General features: G+C 41.9%; 1 protein-coding gene across 2 annotated transcripts in view; it reads left to right on the top strand.

The window, feature by feature from the left end:
* The first annotated feature begins 506 nt into the window (after window positions 1-506).
* Window positions 507-24,854, top strand: part of helz (helicase with zinc finger) — a 60,396-nt gene continuing 36,048 nt past the window's right edge. The window contains exons 1-13 of one of the 2 annotated variants that reach the window (XM_036539858.1): window positions 507-539; window positions 5,550-5,756; window positions 7,969-8,005; window positions 8,518-8,642; window positions 10,332-10,388; window positions 10,720-10,768; window positions 11,016-11,091; window positions 13,832-14,030; window positions 14,382-14,489; window positions 14,672-14,969; window positions 15,934-16,201; window positions 20,710-21,043; window positions 22,876-23,006. In XM_036539858.1, the coding sequence (XP_036395751.1) occupies window positions 5,568-5,756; window positions 7,969-8,005; window positions 8,518-8,642; window positions 10,332-10,388; window positions 10,720-10,768; window positions 11,016-11,091; window positions 13,832-14,030; window positions 14,382-14,489; window positions 14,672-14,969; window positions 15,934-16,201; window positions 20,710-21,043; window positions 22,876-23,006 (1,871 nt within the window). In that variant the 5' untranslated portion in view covers window positions 507-539; window positions 5,550-5,567. The remainder of the gene's footprint in view (window positions 540-5,549; window positions 5,757-7,968; window positions 8,006-8,517; window positions 8,643-10,331; window positions 10,389-10,719; window positions 10,769-11,015; window positions 11,092-13,831; window positions 14,031-14,381; window positions 14,490-14,671; window positions 14,970-15,933; window positions 16,202-20,709; window positions 21,044-22,875; window positions 23,007-24,854) is intronic. The other variant, XM_036539867.1, reaches the window with a different exon arrangement.

Here is a 24,854-nt window from a genome sequence, read left to right as displayed (position 1 = left end):
CATAACCATGTCACTGACACGGCTATTTATATTTCCCGTTTTTAGATAACTAACTACGAATGAAGATAGTTTACTGCCCTAACCCTAGTTAAGTCAGAAAATGTAAAAGCTAAATATCTGTTCTTGTCCTTAAGTCATCATTTGCACTGGGAATATTTGATAGAATGCCTTAAAAGTGTGTAATTATTTTTCAAGTGAATTTAGACGGCATTCCTGTGGGTTATGTTAGAAGCGAGCCAAATTTGCTCAAACTATGATGGACATTATTTTGTTTATTACAGAGCTGTTCTAATTCCTTTACACGCTTTTGAGTAGCCTTTATAACACATAACGTTTGGGGCTTGTTCGGTTAATCTATTGAAATGTTTATAATTTCTGGCGTTGTAAGTGAAGTAGTAGAAGTTACCAGGTAGTTAATTGCTGCTATGAGTTCGACCAACTAGCATGGCAGCTTTTCCATGGAACCGAGAGGTTGTGTCCCATGATCCTTCGCGATAGGCTGACAAGTGGATCCAAGATGGCGTAGAAAGTAAAGCTAGGTAAGTGTAGACTTGCCATTTTCAGCCTTTCCAATTCGGCTTTTCTGCTCCGGAGGGTCGGCAAATCGATCCTTTATATCCCTGTGTTAGAAAAGAAAAGACGAATACTACATGCTGACTCAAAGAGAACCCGCCATGTAAATTCTTACAAATATATAACGAGTCAAAACACAGGCCCGTATGCAGCTAGCTGGCTACCGCTAACGTAGCCTAGCTGGGTAGTTGACTGTCCTGCTGCTTTTGGTCTAGACAAATAGAGGGCCCTAATTTTGGTTGACGTGCAGACAATGCCGTTTTGCTTCATCGCAGTGTGTCACCTACATGTTTACAGATAGTGAAGTAGCTAAACTATAAACACCTGGAAGCTGGATGCAAATCATGTTATGATTTTACGATGACGGGTTGTTGCGCAATGAGGCTTAAGAATATTTAGGTAGCAAGCTAGCCAGTCAGATAACACCGCTGTGTATTGCTGGTTTGCTAGCCAGTTACGTTGCACTGGCTGTTATACGCAAGCTACCGAGCTAGTTAGCTAACTAGCTTGCCCGTTTGCTACTTGGCTGCTTGGGACCACTAGCTAGCTGAATGACGCAAAATGCTAACTAGTACGCTAACGTAACATCACTGGCAATGCCAGGGAACGTTGGTGGCTTTAAGGCCAGACGTGCGCTTTGGTGTAGGCTGGGTAGCAAACATTAGCTAGCTAGCAGCCCTTATATCTGCTTTTAAATTTTAAGGGCAAGACAGAAAATCACTCAGACACGGGTGGCTAGCTATCTAGTCCGCTAGCTAGCTATTATTAACTGACCCAGAATCCAAAGATAGCTAACGTTAGACTGTTTATATTTTTATCTCTGTCTTGAAATGACCTTTTTTGGAATGATCGTGGCAAGTCAAATTCTGTGATTAGCTATGTTTTCATTTGTTATTAATCATATTGGTAGGTCGCTTTTATTTAATATGCGAGAAATGGCTTGCTTGGTATCCATCCCATGGTCTGACTGCAACTGAAAATTATTATAGCTTGGTAACAAGCTATCTTGTTGTTGCTTTGTCTGTGCCAAATCGTTAACCCTGGTAGAGTTGGCAAGCTGTTTCAAGTTAGCTCACGTCGATGATATGTAGCTGTTTAGCTGGTGGAAGGTTAGTCATGTTTTGGAAGAGTGAGCTAACTAGCAACAGTTGCAGTGGCGTATGCCTAAGCGTCATTTGTAGTGACAAACTCGGTAACTAACTAGTTACTTCCTACTTGGTAGAGTGGCTAGACAATAACATGTTGCCAACTGTAAGTTCATCAATAGCTAGCTAACTGCCATGCGTATGCGTGTACTGTATTTTTGGGTGAGCTCGCTAACTGATTCACCTTATTTAGCTAGATAGCTTGCTAATTAGACTGTCGAGATAAACGTTATGTCATAACCTCAGCACTTGTTACTTGGGCATCTGCTGTTAGGGCCAACCTGACGATTTTCCTTGCTGAATGTGAACACTGATCAGCATTGGACAGGAATGCGCAATCTCTTACCCATCGTAGCTAACTTTTGCTAACTAGATAGTGATGAGGTTAGCTCGCTAGTTGCCTGTATGACGCGGGAGATCACAGATCAGTTCTGGTCGTGGCCAAACACCCCCCCTCTCCTCTATCTAAATGTATTTATGGTTTGTCAGATACTGGTCAATAGTGCCAAACTGAGGGAAAAACAGTGGTAGAAGATTATGTGATTATTATTAGTAAATTCCTTTTTATGAGATTCGTATAGTTTAAAGGTCTTTTCCTTCTAAGTTTATGTCCTTTCTCGTTACAAATATAATTGTTTGGTGAAGAAACTAAATGGTCTATCAAAGCCATCGTTATGACTTCAGCTAACACACCCTTTTTAACCAGTTGTTACCGGTTATGTTTGTTTACACAAATAGCTAACAGTATTCTGTTGTTGAACGTTGTGTAAACTCTCAGGTTTGAGAATATAATGTTGGGGTTTCTCTAAGGTTATGTGCACACTTAGGTTGTCTTGTGCTTAACTGTTATGTGCTACTGGGCTTACCAACACACATATTAAGTCTTTCAGAACTCAGAAATTAACTTTTGAACATCATACACCTTCTCTAACTACAGTGTTAATTATGAGGACTTGACCCAATTGGATGTTTTGGAGCTATGGGCAAGAATGACTGCCATGAAAGCATGTTGTGTATCCAGATCGTTTTACACCTGAATACTCTGAGGGAAGAAAACACAACTTTGTTTCCTTTTGGAAAATAATTTAAAACTGCACGACATTTTATCAGGTAGTCTGGAATTACTGTTCTGGTCTTACTAACACTTGGCAATGTGCGTTGGCCTGTTGACTTTCCGTCATCTTCAAGCATCAGTTATGTTATATTTACAACTGTTCAATATTGTACAGATTATACGTGACAATTATCAATAATTTACTTAATTGTGAATCACAACTGAATTGATTTAATCTGGTCTTAAATGTAGCGTTAAACCTCATTTGATGTCACTGGGCGTTTCAGAGTCAAATGCACACCAATGATTATGCTGGGAAAGCAGCATTTTGGGTTGCTTCTGTGGGAACCTTCAGCTGAAACAGACCAGTGAATCAGAGGGTGTCTGTTGACATTGTGTTTGCTGCACTGACTCAGTGACTTGGTGAAAAGTTCCAAAGTGAGTTGGTGACTGTGAGTGGGTAAGACAGGGCTGTCGCTCCTGAACTCTGTAAAAACAAACAGACTGTTTCAGATCCAGGGGGGACAATTTTGGATCAGTGGAGGGGGATGTCTGTCTTTTGTGGCACAAAAGAAATGGCACATCACAGTGTTTCCCTGCTTTTGTTGAGGAGCACACTGTGGGAGATGCAAGAACCCTCTGGAGAACTGCACTTTGGTCCCAGCTGGGTGCTAGTACTGTTCATTGGTTCCCTGATGTACTGACTGAAGTGGTTGCTGCACAGCAGCCGTAAGTTAAGGCATTATCGCTTCTAAAGCAACTTTGGGATGACATAAAAGGAAATTGCAACCCATCTGCCTACGCAAGCCTCTGTTCTGAGCCTTTTCTCATTACACTTTATTGCCAAAGTGTGTTTTTAGTATTGCTATTAGTACTGCTGCCTTTGTGCTGGTTATATGAAGCTGAGGATTTGAATCCCTTGATGCCACTGTCTGGGCAGAGTTTAACAAGGAAGTAAATGCATTTAATAGTTAGTTCTTAGTTTTATTTTCTCAATAAGGACTCTGCACTGATGCAGCAGAAACGGGTGGAGGGGAAAGAGGGCTTAGCTATTCCTATGGATAACACTGCATGAGATAAATGTTAAGAAATTGAAATCTAACCTACTGTAAAAACAAAAAAATCATACTGGCAAAATACACTTGCTACTATTATCATTTGGTAGTGTATAAATCTCATCACTGTTACTTCCTAATCATAAGATTGCCTGGTAGCTGACTAATGTTGACAGTGTGTTTACTTACCTGATTCATATTGTGTAGTGTTATAATGATGTGTTTATCTGTTAAAATAATTTGTGTGCTGAGAGGGGAGTTTGCTGTTGATAATGAGTCCTCGGAGCAAACAGCTGATACCTTCCTTTACTTGGCAGGGAAATGAAAGAAAAATCAACCTCTTGCTTGCTGTTGACTGTTTGTGGCCCAAAGGCTTACATGCTCTGTGTAAATTTCAGGTATTTTCATAACCCTCCTCTAAAAAAAAGCATAAACTAAAAAAAACTCATGTAAGTGTCAGCCACTCCTCCACCCATTCAGCAGCAATGGAAAGCCTTACAAAGGTGTAGTCCAGTATTGTGGCAGCAAGCTTTCTTCTGCACCCTAATAATTGTCATGTACAAAGAACAGAACACTAATTCTCTTCTGTTGTTCCTGGTTTCACACAACATGGGCCAGAGCCTCCCAAACCTTTATGGTTCAAGGCCACCCCTGTAGTTATTTTGGCTGTGGATGAGACCTGCTGTGATTATATGACACTTTTATTCAGCACTGCTTATGTATATTGTATACAACATTCAGCAGCACTACCATGTGAACTGGTTTCTTGTAGTTTCCTTTTACATCAGGATAATGGTAGAATAAGTCATCCAAGAAGAGAAGTAGCAATACCCCTGCATGGGGCTTTACTTTCAAAAGATGTTTTGTTGCTGCGATTTAGGCTAGGTGTAGTCATATTGTGATTACATATCACTGCAATTTCACAAGTTTATTTTTTTTTTTGTCTTCACACACTTTGTGGACCTTGACTCTATGTGTACAACGGCTAGACTGTCCATGAAGAGTATTTGAATGGTAGACTTACTGATTTAGTGTTTGCTATTTAAAGGGAATGAATCAATTAGTAGTAGGCCTAATGAATATTGTTCCCTGAGAATCCCCTTGAATTTACATTACATTTTTGGCATTTAGCTGATGCTCTTATCCAGAGTCACTTGCATCAGGTATAGTTTATTTATTTTACAATGTTATCCATATATACAGCTGGATAATTTACTGAGGTAATTGTAGGTTAAATACTTTGCCCAAGGCAGGGTACAGCAGCACCACAGTGGGGAATCAAACTGGCAACCTTTCGGTTACGAGTCCTTCTCCTTGACCACTATACTACACTACTGCCCCACTTAAACTTTGGATATCTGACCCTCACAGCAGTTTAAGAATTTATCTTTTCTAAATATTTGCTCTCGTTTAATGGTCATTGTCAAAAATACCCTTCCATGTTTTTTCATTTAGTTTTCTGTATGTTTGTCATAAAGTAATAATTCATGCATTCATGGATGTTTTTTATAGATGTATTTCATCGGAAAATAATTTGAATTGATAATTTTAAGTTAAAATTAAAAAAAAAAAAACTTGGCCCTGTAATATCTCCTCACTCACTTGTCATTGGATTAAACAAAAAAAAGCTTAATGGCATTAAATCGGGTACCTGCCTGCTCTCCTTCCTGTGGAAGTGCAGGAAGGAGAGCAGGCACTGACATGCTGTTTTCTCCCCGTCAGAAGTTCTGTCCCTGAGTCATGGCGGACAGGAGGCCAGAGAAGTCATGTGAAGAGGCCAGTGAATCGTTGGTGAGGCGGGAGTACGAGGCGGCGGTGACTCACTGCACGGAGGCGCTCCTCGTTCTCAGCCTGAGGCCCCCCAGTCCCCGCGCAGTACCCCTCCGCAGTCGGGCCCTGCTCTACAGGATCGCTGCCCTTCTGCAGCTGGTGAGCCCCTGCCCCTTTTGGGCGCGTCTCTGTCCGCGTGCTGAACGACTGCGCAGACCTGCGCAGTGGCTTTTTGGCACGTGCGGCCTGGTTAGGCTCTTCCTCTATGAATATCTGCGTGCAGCGTTAGTGAACAGGCCATCTTGCCACTTTTTCCTTTGGTAGAAATACATGGCTCACATAGGTGAGCACAAACATGATCATGCAAGAAGCTTGTAGAAGCAAGACACAAGGGTAGAACAGACAAGCATGCAAGTAGCATTGTCAGGCTGCAGTGTTAAAATGTGGCAACCATATTGTCCATTCAGTCAACCAATAACTGATGACTGATGACTACATTTCAGAGTAAGAGCTGAGCTCTTAAGCAATACACCAGCAGTAATGATGAAATAAAACAAGAACAGATTCTTGAGAGTACAGAAAGACAACCATTGAAACTGCCAGTCTTGAGAATCTCTGTCTCCATCACAAATATTGGCAGGTTTTTCAGTGAAATGTTTTCATAGTACTGTAAGCCATGTCTGTCTGTGCCCTCTTGTTTTGTTGAGAGAACTTAAGTTTCCATGGTTCACTTTATTTGCTTTTAAAATATTAAAAGCCTTAAGCCTCCTTTATTGCAAAGAAAAAGAGTATGTTTTAAGTCTTTTTTCCTAAGGCATGGTAAAGACCTGAACAGTCTCGCTACCTTTCGCTATACCTTTTCCAGAGCTTTAGTGTGGTGACGGAAGTTGTACATAGTATTTTCAGTGTGTTCCAGCACACAGTGTGACATTTACATACCCCCTTTGATTTGAACTTCTTTTGCAGTAACTTATATTCCAGAAACATATTAACCTTTTTACTGCCTCAGTGCGCTGTCTAATATTTGAGTCTGCCACAACAGCCTTTTTCAAAATTTTAAGTCTTTTTCAAAATAATCCTACCTTACATAGATTTTACATGCGCACAAACACACACACACACACACACACTCTCTCTCTCTCTCTCTCTCTCTCTCTCTCTTAAATAATTGCAATTGGTGGTGTAAGATTGAGTTTGCCAGTTGTCTTCACAATTCTGGATCAAATTTAAATCTTCCTGTATTACTTTAGTAACTTCAGGCTGTTTTCTTAACCTCAGAAGTTGTCAAAAATGTATCTGTTTTGCTACTAATGTTCCAATCAAGGTAATTTATACACATATAGAGGAACAGAAGTTCTGTCACTGATCCTTGGGGGAACTCCACTACCCTGCTCTGCTGGCATTACCCTTCACATGTTATACTGAAGTGATAGGTGAATTCATATTTCATTGTAATGATGACTAACTCAAAACGTGCTTTTTAAAGGCTACAGTCTTCACAGTAAATGGATGACCTGATTCATTTGTACATCTGAAACACTTGTTGTTCATGCGGGAAGTATGGTCTTTTTAAATGCGTTGTATCAGTGATGGCATGCAGATTCCAACATCCCGACACTACGTCCACTTCCTGTACACGTCGCAGACCTTGGGCGCAGTGGCACGTAACGTTATCCGGAGCTCTCGTGCCGTTTCCAGCCACATAAACACCAGCCGCGTGCACACCCTCGCTGACACAGGCCCTGCCAATAAGTACACACTGCACACCTACATTTGTAAATAAGCAGCGCCAGAGCTGCTAATCTACCCTCTGATTGTGTTTTAAGTGGCGATGGATGCACAGACCTCCCAAGAAACACAGGGGGCCAGCAATAGCCTAACCATGCAAGTGATTCAGCCTGTATCTGTACACTGAGTATCTCTGTCATTCTTGAATGCTATTGATCCGTCCTTCTGATTCCTGAGTTTGACAGATGACCGTGTTACAAGTGTAGAATCATGCAGCAGTTCATCTAGGCTGCACTTTCTCCTTTCCTGAGTGTAGTTTGTATGCGTATGCACTTTTGTTAGTCATGGGGAAATGCAGCCGTGTGATTCTCTTAAGCATAAGTTAACAATGAGGAACTTAGGCGTGTTCTCACTTCCTCAGGGTATGATGTAGCGTACAGATGCTACTGTAATCAAATTTTTTTGTGGGGAGGTTTCGTAGAAGTCCAGAGGTTATTGAAACCTAGAGCTCTTCAAATAATTCATAACTGGAATTCTTTGGGCATAACCTTTGAGTTTATTTCTGCAAACAGTTATTTGCAGAAATAAACTCACTTTTAGTGGCTTGAAGATTTTTACAGTTGCTCTGTTTTTATTCCAACAGAAGAACTATGATCAAGCGGACGAAGACTGTAAACACGGTGAGTCCATCACAGTCTAAGATTTACTGATGAGATGGGGAATGTTTGGAAGGCTTGTCCAGCTCACTGTATAATTAACATGCAACCTCATGTTATGAGAACTGACTGTCCAGGTTGGTGTAAAACCTTTTATTTATTATTGTTACCAACTAGATGCGGTTTAATCTGTTTTCTAATTTTTGCTATCAGAAACATGAACCAATGAACCCATCGGATATTTCAATTTCATCTGATACTTTTTGTCACAGAGCACTTCATTGATCGCATTCCATGTAAACTGTTTATGAGATTTCCCACAGGGGCACCTTACATAAATTAGGACATTATAAAAACAACAGAATCCGTATAAATACTGTAAGTGATTATGCAGGATTTGCCCTTCAGAGGCATTGAAAACCACTAACGCTGGTCTGCAGTTAAAAAAGATGCTGTGCAGATAGTCAGATATAAACTCTGGTTCTGATGTTCTGGCTGTAGTGCAGTGAAGCTGAGTGTCCCCTCCTGTGTTTCAGTCCTGGCAGAGGAACTGGCCAAGGGAGATGGGTCGTTTCAGGCCGGGCTGCACAGCATGCTGCTGGATGGCAGCCTGCAGGAAGTGTCCAGTATTCTGTCCAAGTCGCTGTTCGGGGAACCATTGGTAAGTTGCAAGCTTTTTGCTTACTTTGCTTGTTCCTTTTTTTGTCTAGACATGCGGTTGCATAATTTGAATTTGGGAGAATAATGCTTTTTGTTTCTAAAAAAAAAAAAAAAAAAGGTTGCCTTCTGCAGTTCTTAAAGAAGGCTTTTACATGTGGCATTTGAATGCTAACCTGTCTCCCTCTGGTGCATCACGGGTGTCACGAATTCACTAAATTTGTTTTCACATTGGTGAAATGTTGTTTGTAACCTTTCCTCAATATACATACACACGTAGTTTTCGTATTAAATTACACTTCCCATCAACGAAGAAAGCCACTTAGAATTTTGCAGTTGCTCCTAGCTGATAGCTTGCTGGTTTTGTTCAAAAATGGGTCCAACAGAAATAGGTTATTCACAGGGAGATCGCGCTTTTGCGCTCTCTCATGCATGTGGACCGGTGCTATGCTGCTAGGTCAGCTTTATGCAGTAAGTTCCTAAGTGTTGTTCACTACTGTGGAATTAAAAGTACCTATTTGCCTTTTTATTAATCCTTTAACAGCGTAAAAATAATTTGCAGTACATTATCAGTGATGCTGCTAATGAACTTTTATCACACGTAAAACGCTTTGGTTTAGCAGTAGTGCACATTGGTATTGGGGAAAGAGGATCCATAGCGGTGTGATCTGCAGCCACCTCGGTTTTTATTACCAGTTACCTGGATGATCTCAAATGCAATGTGCCAGCTACCCTGAGGAGTGTGGACGAACATACTTGTCCTAGCTTCAGAATTTATTTGCCAGTGCACCTCTCCAGGAGAGAGCTGTGATGCAGCACCTCTGATATGCGCTGCTTTCATATTAATCCCAGCATTCCTACTGCAAACAGAGGGCGCGTGGAATTCTGATGGAGTGAAATTCTGATAAGTGGAAGCGCTTGAACAGGCCCTCAAGCCAGCAAGGTGGTAAAATTGTACCTGGATTAGAATCTGTGTACCGTGTCGCTGAAGGTGCCTCACAGGTGTTGGGGGATAGCTGAAGTGCCATGGAAAACTTGAAAGCAGCAGTAGCTAATGGCCTTAGAGGGACTTTGCTGGACTTATTAAGGTTCTGATTATGTCCCTGTTACAATCAGCTCTGTGTAATGGCTGCACTCAGTTTCTGTATCGGTAATCCTGCTCTCCTATCAGATGCCGTGTTTCAGGGATGATGTGCCTCCGTTTCCGTAATTAAAACTTCCAACTCGTGCCTATATAATGAAAGATAACAATGAATAATAAGATTCAGAGCACAAAGGGCTCCGTGTCTTATCTGGCACCCCTGAAAACGCAGATTTGAAATTAAGCTAATGTGCTGCTTCTTTCCTTTTGTTATCGCAAAACAAGCATGAAATGTTTATCAGCGGAGGTGTCATTGAGAAGGAATGCATTCTGTCATCTCCAGTGAAGACAGAAAATAGGGTTGTGCGCAGTGGAACACGCAGGGTGCCTCCATGAACGTTTGCATTCCCCTGTTTGGCAAGGACGTCAGCAAGAAATGAATTGGCGCTTGTCAGTGGTGATGAAAAATTACACTGACTAATGATTAATAGCTGCACTACAGTGTATTAAAGGTTTTGCTGTAGAAATGTGTCACAGCTATTGAAATCAACAGTGTGCTTGTATTCAACATGTTTTTAACACTTTTTAAATGTGTCTCGTCCATTTGCTTAGAATGGGATCGTGACAAAGGATTTGACGAGACTGAAATTGCTTCTCTCTGAAATTGAAGTAAGTGTGTGTTTGTTCATACGCAAGTATATATCATAGAATTAGCGGTGGAGAACCCCATATGTGCCCTTTAGATTTCCCCTGAAATTAGCATCAGTCTTCTCTGCATGATTGACCTCTTGATTGTGTGGCCCTGTCTTACATCTGCAGCAAGATTTATTTCGTGGATGGAGCCACTTGGGCTGTCAGCGTGTGCGACGTTTCTGTGATCCAGAGTCATTGCTTTGGAGGAGTAGATGGGGAATGTGCTCATGAAATAAATATGTGTGAAACGTGTGTCTGTATGGCTTCTGTAGTTTCCTCCTCTCACAGTCCTCCCTGCCTTTCACAGGCTGCAAGCAGCAAGATGGCCTCAGAATATACTGAAGACAACGAGGAAGGTGAGCGGGTCACTTACCCCAAGGGCACGGTGCTCCCTTTCAAGTTAAAACTCTATCCGATGAGGCCCGTGGGGAAGGGTAATCAGGGGCGCTCTACAAATGGCTGTAATTGCTCCTCTGATGCACCCTCTCAGTCACTGCCAACTTTTAATTTGTAGATGATGACTTAAATTCAAAGGCCTTGTACCCAGGCAACGGGCGATCAATAGAGGATGGATGTGTTGATCTTGGATCCCTCTCTCCACAGATGTGCTGGATGGCTGGCAGTTCCGCCCCCCGCCTCGAGGGGTGACCAGTAGTGAAGAGTACACACTGTGTAAAAGGTAATGCTGAGTCTGGAGTCTAATACCAAGGCTAAACGCACAAGGCAGTATAGCCTGATGCTTTGGGCTGCTGTCCTATCCTGCTTGTAGAATTGTGACATTAATTTATGGTTGACAGGCTTTCTGTATGTGCTGAATCTAATTAATTGATTATGTCATCATTTAGTATCTGATGTCACGAAGGGCTTCAGTGCACAGGTTTTTTTTTTTTTGTTAATAGAAGAAGTAAATGAATGATTAAGCCAATATGTAAAGTAATGGAAAATTATTCCTCGGCCCCTTAATAGGTAAATGGGTTTAACTCTTCAAAATTAATGGGAAATAGAAAACTGCAAAGAAATTGCCATGCTGAAACACTGGACATAAATGCTAATAGAAAGAATAGAGGCTGCAATTTAAAAAATTAATTGTCTCCAGGGTAACTGGTTTTAGCCTATTTAGATGTAGGAAGAATGCATCTGGGGGAAGAACATCTTTTTATTGAAAATGAACATGCATTATGGTAATATCAATATATTGTCTGCAAAATGGCTAATGGGTATTCGGTTTTTGCCAAGGATATTTAAAGTATGCAAAGTGCAACAGACACTGTATAATTGCTGTCATGCATCAATCACATTGTGTATATAGTCTAATAATTCCCTGTTTTTAATGGCCTCCTGCAGTCTTACTTTTAATATGATCATGAGCACCGATGCCGGTAGTGTCCGATAACAATACATTTTTTTCAACGGATTGGAAATTCCAGTGATAGTGTCGACATTGGATCCAAATGACACAAGCTGTGCAGCACTGATGTAGCAACACATTAAAAGTGTATAAATGTTCAGAGGAGAGATAATGCAGAAATGCAACTCTCTGAATTAAAAAAAAAAATCCATCAAGTATTAAGGAAGTAACAAATTTTCATTTGCTTTTATTCCAAAATGCATAGTAAATATGGTAGCATCCAGGCTTAGGTGGTTGACTGGAAAGTGACACATTTAAATGTATTTTTATATATAGGTAATGTATGTGTGCCTTTTGGGCCATGCTGAGCAATTCATTCTATTTTGCATATTCTACTGTCATTATCATAATTAGTGGAAACTGTAGAAAAGGTGTTCAGGGTGCAGTTCTTTATCCATATCTTTGTTTGCTTAAAATTGGTTTCCAGGTGACATAGATACAACTTATTACTGAATACTTCAGCAAATTCATTTACAGAAAAAGTCATGTATTTCTGTCAATTAGAACAGACCCTGTTTTCATTGCTACAAGAAGCACTGTTAAAATCTGGTGCAGATATTTTTGTTTGAGGCACAGAGCTTCTATAACAAGAAAGAATATGACACCTCTGCCTGGAGACATGAAAACGAAGTTGTAACAATGTGAAAAACATTCTGTGGGCATTTCACTCAATAATGAGGATAGCCTGTTTGAATGACATTAGTACAAATTTAACATGGCATGCGTTCAGCTTTCATGCACAATAAATGTACTTGTACGTTTTTGGAAAAAAAGTGGGAGTGGGCTAATAGAAGTACTGAAATAAATGCAGTCTGCTAAAAACAACATTCATTCCTGAGCAGCAAGTGATTCTTAAAAGCACAGGAATAGAGATGAGGAAGACAAAACTGTAGGCTGTGTTTAGAGCACTTGGTCTTTTTTTTTGAGAAGTGTTCTATTTATCTTATCGTCAATTCTTTTGGGTTTGAACACATCAGCTAAGGAGCTGGGGATCTTTGCTTAATTAACGCTTATAATCTACCTCTTTAATCACTGCTGTGTTTTTTTTTTTTTTTGTTAGTAATTTTTGTTCTTGCAAGATGGTCTTGTCCAAGTTGTCTTCCAGTCATTGAGCTAGGGCAATGACACACAGTTTTTAGGCATATATAATAAAATAAAAATCGTTTCTGATTTGGAATTAATTTGTTGAAATCGTTTTGTTATTTTCTGGGTAATGATAAGGAATTGAGACCCAGACCTGACATGGCCCATGCACTAGGTGGCTCAGTATAGATAAGGTTATGCATGGTTTGCGTGTAATTATACATTTCCAAGCTTGTAGTGATCCCTCTCTGCTTAAGATGAAAATAATACACTTTAAACTGCATTCAACATATACATGGCATGCTTATTTTACAAAAGTATAAAACAAATCTGACATGTGTTGGTGAACTAATGATGGATTTGGGTTCATTTGTGCTTATTTTCAACAGATAATAGCACAAGTTTTCATTCTTGTTTCACATGTTGGAATAATCTCTGACTGGTCATATAACGCATTTGACGTTTGATTTGATGGTGTCAGTCGCAGACCCCGAATTTAATGCAGACCCCAGAAGAATCCTTGATCGAGAGCAGACATACGATGCGATTTCTTGCAGTTAACTCTTTTCAATTAAGAAAAACAAATTTGAATTTATAAAGTGTTGAAAATTGAAATGAGCACACCAAAAAAGGAATGAGAATATATACACACACAGAAGCAACTATATCATTTTTTACAACAATCTGAACTGTTGAAATGCGACGGTTATTACGCTATTGTTGGGTTTCTCTCAGATGCAGCAGTAGATGAGTCTGGCATGAGAAATTGTGATGCGAACTGATGCTTAAGTTGAAGTGTTGGGTGAAAAGGTGTTTGTGACCTTCTGCTGGACATGTGTGTTTGCTGAGGTATAAACGTGTGAATATGGTCATGCACCGCAGGTGTCTGGAGCTGAGTCTCGAGCCTTTGTGTGGTTGTGTCCTGCAGGTTTCTGGAGCAGGGGCTGTGCAGATATGGGGCTCAGTGCACATCGGCCCACTCTCAGGAGGAGCTGACAGAGTGGCAGAAACGCTACGCCTCCAGACTCATCCGTCTAAAACAACAGCAGGAGAGCAAGCACTTCACAGAGAATTACATGGAGGCGCTCATAGAGAAGTGGATGAACTCCCTCTCTCCAGAGAAAGTGGTAAGGATTTGTCGCTCCCCTCCATATCGGTACATCCTGACTGTATTATGTCAACAGCATAAACACACTCTGAAGTAGGTGTACAGATTGTTAACCAGTGCTACGAACTGCAGTTTCTGTTTTACCCAGCTCACCCTCAAAGTAATGCCATTTCTTATCCATCACTGTAAAATAAAAAATACTCTGGTTCTCGGCAGTTTTTGCTTCAGCCATTTAATCTTCAGGTGGGCCTTATGGAATTAAGATTTAAGTTGATTCAGAATTGAATAGCTCAAAAAGTAAGAGAAAACTCTCCCCCATTGATGGTTTTTATTGGTGTTTTTGCCCTGCCAATTTTTTTCCTTTGTGCAGTTGAGTGAGTATGTGGATGGTGTGAATGTGGAACACAGCTCGGATCTCTCAGTGACAGTAACCTCTAAGAAGTCATCTCACTCCTGGACATTCTCGCTCCTATGCAAGGTATGGACATTCTCAGCTGGATCTTTTGAACGTTACTGGGTGTTATCACGCTGTGGATATGACAGTCACTCAAGCATCACTGTAACCGGCATTTGTGAAGAGATCACTCTGCTGTGCTAGGAGTCTGCGTGAGCAGTGTCCGTTGATGTCACACTTCTCTTCCTCCGTCCTGTGCTCTCTAGCCTCCGCGGGCACTGTACCGCATCGCACTGCTGTACGACGCCCACCGACCCCACTTCTCCATCACGGCGGTGTCCGCGGGCGACTCCTCCGCCCAGCTGCTGCAGGAGGTGCCCGAGGGCTGCCAGGAGTGGACGGGGGAGGGCCTGGCACAGAACGGCATGGACCACTGCCTCTACAAGGTGACGGTGGGCTTCAGCACAGAGATCTTCGGCACCTTCCGGCAGACCATCGTCTTCGACTTCGGCTCTGAGCCGGTGCTGATGCAGAGGGTCATGGTGGACGCCGCTTCGATAGAGGGTGTGTTTCACTGTGCTCCCACGCTGTTTTTACTTTCACTCTGTCTCTGTGCCTTCCCCAGCACAAAGGCACCGTTGCATCATGCGTTGGCTTTTCAGGTACCTGCTTTATGGTAGCCACAGGCCACATCACTGCGCTGTCTGTTCTCTCTCATTCCTTAAGAAGTGGTTGCACTCTGAAGAACTGGGTTTCCCGTGGTGAACGCTAGCTTTGATTATGAAAGGATGTTGTTTTTTTTTTTTTTTTTTTTTAAAAAGACATTTCCCTACTGTTTGAAATGTGCCCGCATTGAATAGAACTCAAATAAAGCGTGCAGGTTCAAAGTCAGAAGTCATTCCTGACTTTGGGTGCAGAGGGAGGCCTTCTGAGGAACATCACCTAAGCCAGTGATCAAAGACTTCCTGTGACAAGTCGACCATACAGCCAGTTGTCTCTTGTTAGCTGGGGCCGCAGCAGCTTGTTTGGAGCACACCGCCTGCTGACTTAATTGCCCTGAGGCAGAGTAAACCCTATTAAGTGCTGTTGGGCGGTCAGTCTTCATTAAAGCTACTTTAAAGCAATTAGCATGTTACGCGGTGTCAAATGGTAGGCTTTCACTGCAGCTCTGGAGATTTGCAGGAATGTCAGAGCCAGGCGCAGGTGGCTGGTTTGAGTGGAAGTTTTGATGTTGAGGGTAGAGATTTGGAGGTCGCGCTGTTAATTTGACTTCCTCTATGACAGGGAGCCATATGTTTGATGTGCACTGTCCCTCAGGCATTATTTCACGCTACAACTGCAAAAATGCTAGCAGAGGTAGCAGTTGCATTTTACTTGCGATTTCTCAAAAATCAGTTCTCTGATGGGTCAGTCTAACAATGAGGGAGCGCATTTGGTTCCTGGTGTGTCTTGTCATTTGTCTGGCCAGGTGAGTCTTAACTGAAGCCTTTTCTTGTCTTCCACCCCCCCCCCACACAACTGCCATCAGACCTGGAGCACCTGAAACAGGCGCGACAGCAGCTCCTGATGACGGCCAAGCGCTGGGACTCGTCCTGCAAAACCATTGTGGAGTTTGGGCCCAATGAAACCATGGAGCTGGACCGTAGCCTGCTGGCCCGGTACCAGATCCCCCTCTCTGCCGACCAGCTGTTCACTCAGTCTGTCCTGGACAAGACCCTGACCCGTGAGAACTACCAGGCCCGGCTGCATGACCTCCTCTACATCGAAGAGATTGCTCAGTACAAGGAAGTCAGCAAGTGAGTTCCTTCTCCAATTACCTCCAATTACCTTCTCCAATCAGATACCGCAGTAATACAGGGGGTTCCACATGTTCTTCCTGTAACGTGTCATGCTGGACATGCTTTCCCCTTTGAAAAATGAAGGTATCCACTTCCACATCCACATTTGTCTTAACATGTAGTACCCAGTATTCTCTGAGGTGCATTTCACTAGTGAATGGGAAAAAGCCCCAGCAATAATAGGTCCTCTCAACTTTTTCAACCTGTCTGCTCTTCGGGTAGTTTTAAGGAAAATGATCAGGATGTCATGAATAGTAATCATAAAAATTGGTTTTGAATCATATGTTGTTTTAGGACATGAAAGCTAAGTCAGAACTCACCCAATATCATACAGCACAGAAGCCCCCATCATCTGAATCAAAAATTATTGTTCTTTGGAGCCATTTCCCTGGTTTATCATTTTACAGATCTCCTTAACATAGCTATTTTTCAGCAGTCTCAAATGGGAACTGCTCCCTGTAACCTCTCACTCTGTAGTGCTAGGCAACAGTGTTTCAGAGACCACTAACTTGCTCAGTTTGGAGCAGTGTGTTTTCAGAAACAACAAATTCATTGCTTTGGTTTTGTGCCAGGATATCCCTTACTGAAAGGTGAATGCCCTTGATGTTGGCACCAAATGCAGGTAGCAGTTAATGATGCATGTGCAAAAGGTTAGTTATTTAACACTTTGCATGAGCATCTGTAATCTACATCAAATCTGAGTTGTTGCGTATAGATTGGTGTAGTGGGTTGGCCTGTGAAGGCAAGAAGGGCTTCAGCCCTGCTTGTTGGAGGAAATTTGAGTGAGTTTTTCAGGCATAATGTGCTGTCTCTCTTCTCATGGTGGTGGCTTACACACACACATACATATAATTTTATTTATTGAGCACCAGCAGGAGCACAAGAGTGAATATTTTCCCACATTCTTAGGTAAAGCTAAAGACCAATAACTGTGAGGGCAAGATGTCAGACAAAGAATCAAGAAATGATTCCTGTTGGCTCAACATATTTTGAGCTCCTATGTGACAAAGATGGCCGTAACCGAGGACATTCACTACCAGCTCCTTTCCATGACAGATTAATGAAACAAAGCAAATCAGATGAATTCATTGTACAATAACACCGTTTTTAAATGGGCTACATTGATATGTGGATGCAGGGACCTGTGACAGCATGTGACATTCTCAGAAGATTCCACACAACACTCTGTCTCCCTGCTTTGTATATTATATGCATATTTAGCCACACAATACATATATAGATGGATATATTGAAAAGCTGTGGAACTAAACATACTGTATTAATGCATACTGTTTGCATGTGTGAATATATCTATATAGATAATGTATGGAGTATGATTGTAATATATGCAGGCTGTTCTGTAAACTTAGGAGATACCTGTGGTTTCATCTACTTAGCAGCCCGGCAGTTGAGACTAGTGGAGCTGTCACTTGGGAAAGATTATCAAGTTCAGTCACAAAGACAACTGAGATTATCAAGTTCAGTCACAAAAACAACTGAGATTATCAAGTTCAATCACAAAGACAACTGAGTCTAGAGAAGTGATTTTTTGTGATGAGTTGCTCATCTTGATTCATTGTTTTTGTTGCAGTTTTTTAACAGCAGAATGTACATATTGTCATAAATCCTGTAATCGCACAAAGCAGATTTCTCTATCCACTTTATCTGTGGAAGCAGAGCGGTGCAGTTCATGTCACATAACCCCTGATCTGGAACATTGGTGTCAGCGATAGTGAGATGTCACATGTTGGGCGCTATATTAAATTTTATGGTTGAAAATAAACTGATTGCGGTAACATTCTTCTCAGGGAGCCTAAGAAAAAACATTTTATTTTTACCATGAGCATGCATTTACCTGCAGACTCAATTGTGCTGCAATAATGTAATGATTTTCAGTCGTACACACACGTGACTACTTCATTGGAGCACCTGTAATGATAGCTGCTGTACGGAATTTGTATGAGGATGATTTGAGGATTCTGTTGAATTCATATGCATCTTATTTGGCTGTATTTACTATATTTTGAACATCTTTGTACCTCATTGCTAGTTAGTGATCTTGCTTGTTTTGGGCCTTTAGAGTTTATTGATATATAAGTTATGTTTTTTCAGGGTTATAATTTTGCACATTATGTTCAAACTCCCTGATGTTCCCCCAGTGTTTCTGTGTTCTTTACGTGGATTGGTAGGGCTGCACTTGCCCGAGCTGTCCAGCTGTCTGTCGAGATTATTTAAAACGCGTTACTGTCTAGAATGTGTTCTCGGAACGTTTTCTGAATGCGAAACAGCAGCAGATACGATTTGCGGTGAATCAGAGTCCGCCACAAGGTGTCAGAGTAGATCTGCCGGTTGGAAGGCTTGTGAGTTCCCGCTGTTCCTGTGGGGGTGGGAGGGAGCCTGGATCACCCGTGCAAGTGTGGCGGCGGGTGGGGGGGGGGGGCAGAGTTTAATCCTTTTAATAATGCATATCCTGAAAGTGTCTCCTGAGAATCCACAGGGCTGGAAATTTGTGTTAGAATAGAAGTCATTTCTTTTGAAAATGGAAGCGATTTGCAATTTCTGTGTTAATTCGGCACCTGCTGCTCCTCTGACTGATATTTCTTTAACAAGGTGAGAAGCAGACGGGTTATTACAGAGATCCAGCGCTGATTGTGCCCAAATCAAAGGCAAAATCCGCTGCTCAATCAGCCGAGTGGAACTAACCGCGCTCGCCGCCCCGCGTCACTTATCGCTCATCATTTCCATTGTGATTTGTCTTTGCTGTGTAATTATTTGTTCCTCTCAATTATCGTGGTCCCGTGGTGTTCAGCCGTTCTTTGTCTTATTTATGAGAAAATTAAGTTGATCTACATTAGCGTTTTCGCAGTTTTACAGAAATCACTTTAGACCCAAAGTTGAATGTAAAAAATGTTGCCCTTTTCCCTTTCTCATGTACTGGGGTTCTGTAGATAGGGTTGAACAGACCTATTTAAAAAGGAATCTGTTAACCCACTGCAGTCGTTAAAGAGGAATCAGTTAATATGTGAGGTAATACAAGGGTAATGATGTAATAAAAATTCAAAAAACTAGAAATAATTCCCACCACTGGTAGCTATATTCCTGCTGCTGAAGTGATCTGTATTCAACAAGGAGGTTAAGTAGATCGGTAAGTACGGTGTGCAAACAGGAACACCTGTGAGGACAGTGCATGACACAGGAAAAGACAACGGAGTGTGTGACCCAGTCTAAACACATCACGGCATGTCGCTCAAGCCTTTCTGTTCCATTTACAGATGATATACGTTGAATTTTCTTTGAACATATTTTTCAGTTCCTCTGTTGGCTTTGCTGACTCGGGTTATATTCAAGGTTTTGGTCATATGCTTTTCTAGGTGGATAAAACCATGTAGGTTTAACATGTGGGTTGAGTATGCTGTTAACCATTGATCAAACTGTCTTAATGACTCTGACCTCCAATTTAGATACCTCAGTTGATTGCTATACAGATATGATCTGAACTACGTGGGTAATTATTTATTATCACTTTCTTTAACCATCTAGCCATCTATGAACTGAAGAAAAAGTAATATCTGAAATCAGATGTAGTACTAAGCTACCTAATTATGTCAGTCAGCCTGCTAATATTGTAGCAAATATAATACCGGCAATACTGTTGTTGGAACATGAGTGAATCTCTGGGTGTTACATTAGCTGTGTACGTACTACCTGTAAATGTTGTAGATGTTTCATATAGTTTACTCACAATTCATTCACATTTTTCAGATACCTCAGTAATAATAGTATACGCCCCTATAGTCTGAGAGGGAATATACTCCTCTAATTTGGTGGAGGGTATCCTCCAGTTGTTTGGCGGTGTCAGTTTCTGAAGATATCAGACATTTTCTCTAGTGATTGCACGAATAAGATGCATGTATAGCTACATAGGTTTGAATCTTGGTGATAATAGCACCCACATGACTTCATTAAACTTGCTCTGTTTGTTCACCGTGTTGGTTAACTAAGGCTGTCTTGTTATACTCATTCTCATGAGAGAGTTCAGGTGTGGCTAGCTAACTACGCAGGTGTCCTACCAGCTGTATGCATAAGCACAAACACAAAAATGCAGATATGAAATGTAATAGTTTTTGTGCAGTGGGATCTATGCTGAGTCATGGGATCATAGGATGTCACTGTGAACAAGGTTGGGAGTTGGATTTTGTCTGTCTGCTGTGAATATGAAACTGATAATCAAAAAGTCTAATTTCAAGCAGAGGCAGCTGAGATTGAAGTATTTTTTTTTTTTTTTAAGTTCATATTCATTGTGCTGCGGCAGCTGTTAAGGATTAACAAGTGAAACGTATTTGTGAACATCCTCTGCTGTAGATCAGTGTCCCTGTGTGTTGGGGTGGGTGTGGGGTCATACCAGTCAGACATCAGCCCCCTGTCATCATAAGAGCGCAGGTCCTGATAACACTCTGCTCTCACAGGTTCAACATCAAGGTGAATCTACAGCTGGTGACCAGTTTTATGCTGACGGGCATCTCAGGGGGTGCCAAGTATGCCCAGAACGGGCAGCTGTTCGGCCGCTTTAAACTGACGGAGACGCTCTCGGAGGACACCCTGGCCGGCCGGCTGGTGATGACCAAGGTCAACTCGGTCCTGCTGCTGCCCCTGTCCAGGGAGTCGTCCAGCCAGCCGCCCGGTGTCAAGGAGCGCGTGTACGAGGCTGTCATCGAGGAGAAGACCAAGGAGTACATCTTCCTGCGTATCTGCAAAGACTGCTGCGAGGAGCTGGGCCTGCAGCCAGACCGGGAACTACAGGTACACACTCACACGTTAGATACTTTCACAGGGAACTACAGGTACACGCTCACACGTTAGATGCTTTCACAGGGAACTACAGGTACACACTCACACGTTAGATGCTTTCACAGGGAACTACAGGTACACGCTCACACGTTAGATGCTTTAACAGGGCAGGCGTGCCGTAAGACACGTTACAGCAGGGCAGACACCGTGCATGCGTCTGCCTTTTACGCCCATTCAGCCTGGTTTTACATTTTATCATCGCCTTGCCATTTGAGTCCTGAAATCATTAGACGGGTTTGAGCCCAGGCGCACAGTCTGGTGGATCTTTCCAAAGACAACTTTAAAGGGGAAAGGCTGCGGTATTGATTGCAACTTTGGAAAGGTTACACATCTCTCGGAGGCTCGCTCTCCAGGGGGAAAGAAAATATGAAAATGGAGCCCAGCCCAGATTATTTAGCAGGAGATGGTATTTCTCTCTGACTTGAATGGCGAAAACGAGCTCAGCATGAACAATTACTGGAGCGCTGCAAGCCACTTCTGTTGGGGCCGGGAATATAATCTGCCCATCATCCGCGACCGCAGGGCTGAGAGGGGTGGGGCGGGGGGGGGCGCGCATCAGGGCCCTTCGCCCCTGTCAACGAAATGGGCTGCTCAAGTGATTAGGACAAGGCCTGTGCTGAGACAGAATTGGAGTTAACGATCCCCGCGACTCTGCGGCCAGCCCTCGTCATTAAGAAATTTAATTGAATCGTGGTGGAGGATTCCCCCGGCCTTTTGTCATCTGAGAGTCCCAGCTGCCAAACAGGATGGCCTACAAAGAGAGGATGACAGGAGGGATTGCCCTGTGTTCACACGCTGCTCGGCATTTAAAAAGGGAGAGGTCATTTATACCTTATTTATTTTAATCAAGGGCAGGTTGTGGAAGGGAGCGTTGGCCACGCTTTGGAAATTGTGTGATATTGGAGATGTTAGGTCTTCCTGAGGATTCCAGCATACGCTGGTGTCATCACCATTTCCACTCCAGTGCATGTATTGTGCTTTTGACAGTTTTAAACCATTTGTATTTCCTCAAGATGACTGCCATTGACCACTGAAATTGCTGCCTTTTTGTTGCATTTTTTGTGGTGGGTTTTATTTTTTTTTTTTTTGAGCAAACAAATTTTCAAAAAAAATTCCCATGCTTTCTGAAGTCAACAACCAGTACTCTATACAATACTCTCATGGAGGAAAAGACAGGAAACCATTAGTGACTTCAGTGTTGTTGTATTCAGTGTCAGTGACTTCAGTCTTTTTTATATTTTGTAGTGGTTATATTGTGCCAACACCAACCTTAATGTTGGGATGGTTTTGAAGCTAGTTTGTGCAGTCTATATAATGGAGTGTGGTCTAGCCTATTGAGTCACTGTTTCTATGCCAATTAAATATATAATGAAATGAGGGATTACTTGTGGTGGTTTATTGTTGGTATATTTACTCTCTCTTACCTGTTTCTTAAAATGACTGATGACTAACAGAGTTTGACATTCAGTCACACAGCTCTTTCTCCCAATTACAGTGATGCAGAATGTTACATCAAATGATATTTGCAGCAGTGTCACCATGATAAAAAGTGGGTTAAGTAATTACAGTAACCATAATTGCTACAGGAAAAGGGGGATCCATGTGGCCAGTTTTCCCTTCCTTTGGTTCGTAGTGATCTTTAATTAATCACTTCTGTATTGACTTCATTTTCTGTTTCTTGAGTACTGCGGTTTGGTTCGTGTTCATTTAACAGAATTTTAATGGTGGTTAGCATGCTTGAATGCTTGGAAATGTAGATGTGGATCTCCTGTCTGCGCTTGCAGGTGGAGCTGCAGTTCCAGCTGAACCGTCTGCCGCTCTGTGAGATGCACTATGCCCTGGACCGCATCAAGGACAACGGCATCCTGTTTCCTGACGTCAGCCTGACCCCGACCATCCCTTGGAGCCCCAACAGGTATCCTGCCTCACGTTCAGCCCTGTCCTGGCATGGTGTGGGAGCTGCTTGGTTAAGAACTGCTCGGTTAGAAACGGCTGTGATGAAGTTGTGAAGCTGTCCGACATCCCAAGCATTCACATATATTCCAGTTAAATGGTCATTTTTTGTTGTTGTTTTCAGATGTTACATTACGTTATATTATTGCCATTTAGCAGACAGTCTTATCCAGAGCAACTTACATAGGTTATAATTTTTTACGTACTACCCATTTAAACAGCTGGATATTTACTGTGGCAGTTCTAGGGGATCGAACTGGCAACCTTTTGGTTATAAGTCTTGCTCCTTACCACCGTGCCACACTGCCACCCATTGTTGTTAAATGGGTGTTTATGATCATCTGCTGTAACCTGTTTGTGTTTCGAGTTGGTTTGAAATGTTATTGTTAAGCTTGATGAAATATCAGGGACTTTATTTCAGGCTCAGGGTCCCTAGTTGATGGTGTTTATTTGAGCTGGTGGTGAAACAAGGTCTCAGTGTTTGTTTTGCTTCACTAGGCCAGTACACAGGCCTGTCATTAGGTTTTTTCAACATGTGTTGCGAATGTTTCATCAGTGTCGGTGGATATGTGTGCAGATAGTGTGTGAAAATGTGTTTTGCACTCTGTGATTTGCATATCTAACTTTTCGACGAAAAGGGAAATTGCTCTTTCGACTTTTAAAATGAATGAAATATTTATAACCCAAGAAAGAAAATATTTTGCTTATGCATAAGTATGTTTGGAGGGGGCACTGATGGTAGAGTTCCTATGATTCGAAATATTCATTTCTTTTTTTCCAAGAGATTTACCGCTCTTCAGACGAAGCATCAATAATTAACATTAAATTAAAACTAATTTAGAAGAAATGCACTGCAGATGCCTCTGCACCACAAAAGTGTGTTTGGATGAGTCGCTTTTTTCAAACACATTAGCAATGTGGAAATATTCCATACATGCCAGTGTTACAATAAGATGACTTTACAGACTTTACAAACCAAACATAAAACTGGAACTATTGTAATCAGTGTTGACTTTTTGTCAGTTTCCTCCATCACCTATTATTATGACAACTTCAAAGAAAACATGTTAGGATGGTACAGAAGTAAGGTTCATTTTGAGATGAAGATGGCTATACCCAGGTTCCACCAAACCTACCTTACGTAGTACCTTGAAGATTTTGCGGGCTTTCTCAACTAGAATGGCCCATTGAAATGCTTGATCTCCATCTTGGAATAGGTGTGAGAGTGCTTGCTGCTCCGACAGTGGTTCAAAATTTAGAACGCGACCCTTGTGTGAAGAGGTTAAAAGTGGTTAAAAATGTTCTTTAAATGCCTGGCCTGGTCGCCAGCAGTGGTGTGCATTTTTCAAACTTTGCTAAATCTTTTGCTAAAGCCAGCGTTCTGAAATGACAGCATTCCTCATGGAAAGGTTACCAAACTAGTTGCCCTTGCTGACTTTGTGATTATTTTGGAGGCCCTGCGGCAGTTTTGCCAGCTTAAGATGCCACTTGTGTGGCTTGACTGATGAGGAAGGTTATGAAGCAGCCTAATCTTTACTGACAAGAATCGACAGCGAGGGTTAATCCTTTACTTTTGCAGTTCTACGCTATCTGCGGTGGGGAAAAAAGTTAGTAAAACTACTTGAGGATTAAAGTTTTAAGCACTGGTAATTTATTTAGGGGGCATGATAGCCCCTTAAATGTTTATATATTTAAGACTAATTCAGCTGCCAGTTGAATTCAGGTTTTGACAGTTTTGTTGCACAGCCCTGTAGAAGCAGATACTCTGTAAGTTTTTCTGACTCAGGAACAGGTGTGCAAACTGTCAGGG

The sequence above is a fragment of the Megalops cyprinoides genome, chromosome 1, assembly GCF_013368585.1.
Source record: "Megalops cyprinoides isolate fMegCyp1 chromosome 1, fMegCyp1.pri, whole genome shotgun sequence".
NCBI lineage: Eukaryota > Metazoa > Chordata > Actinopteri > Elopiformes > Megalopidae > Megalops > Megalops cyprinoides.
This window is presented reverse-complemented; position numbering and strand designations above follow the sequence as displayed.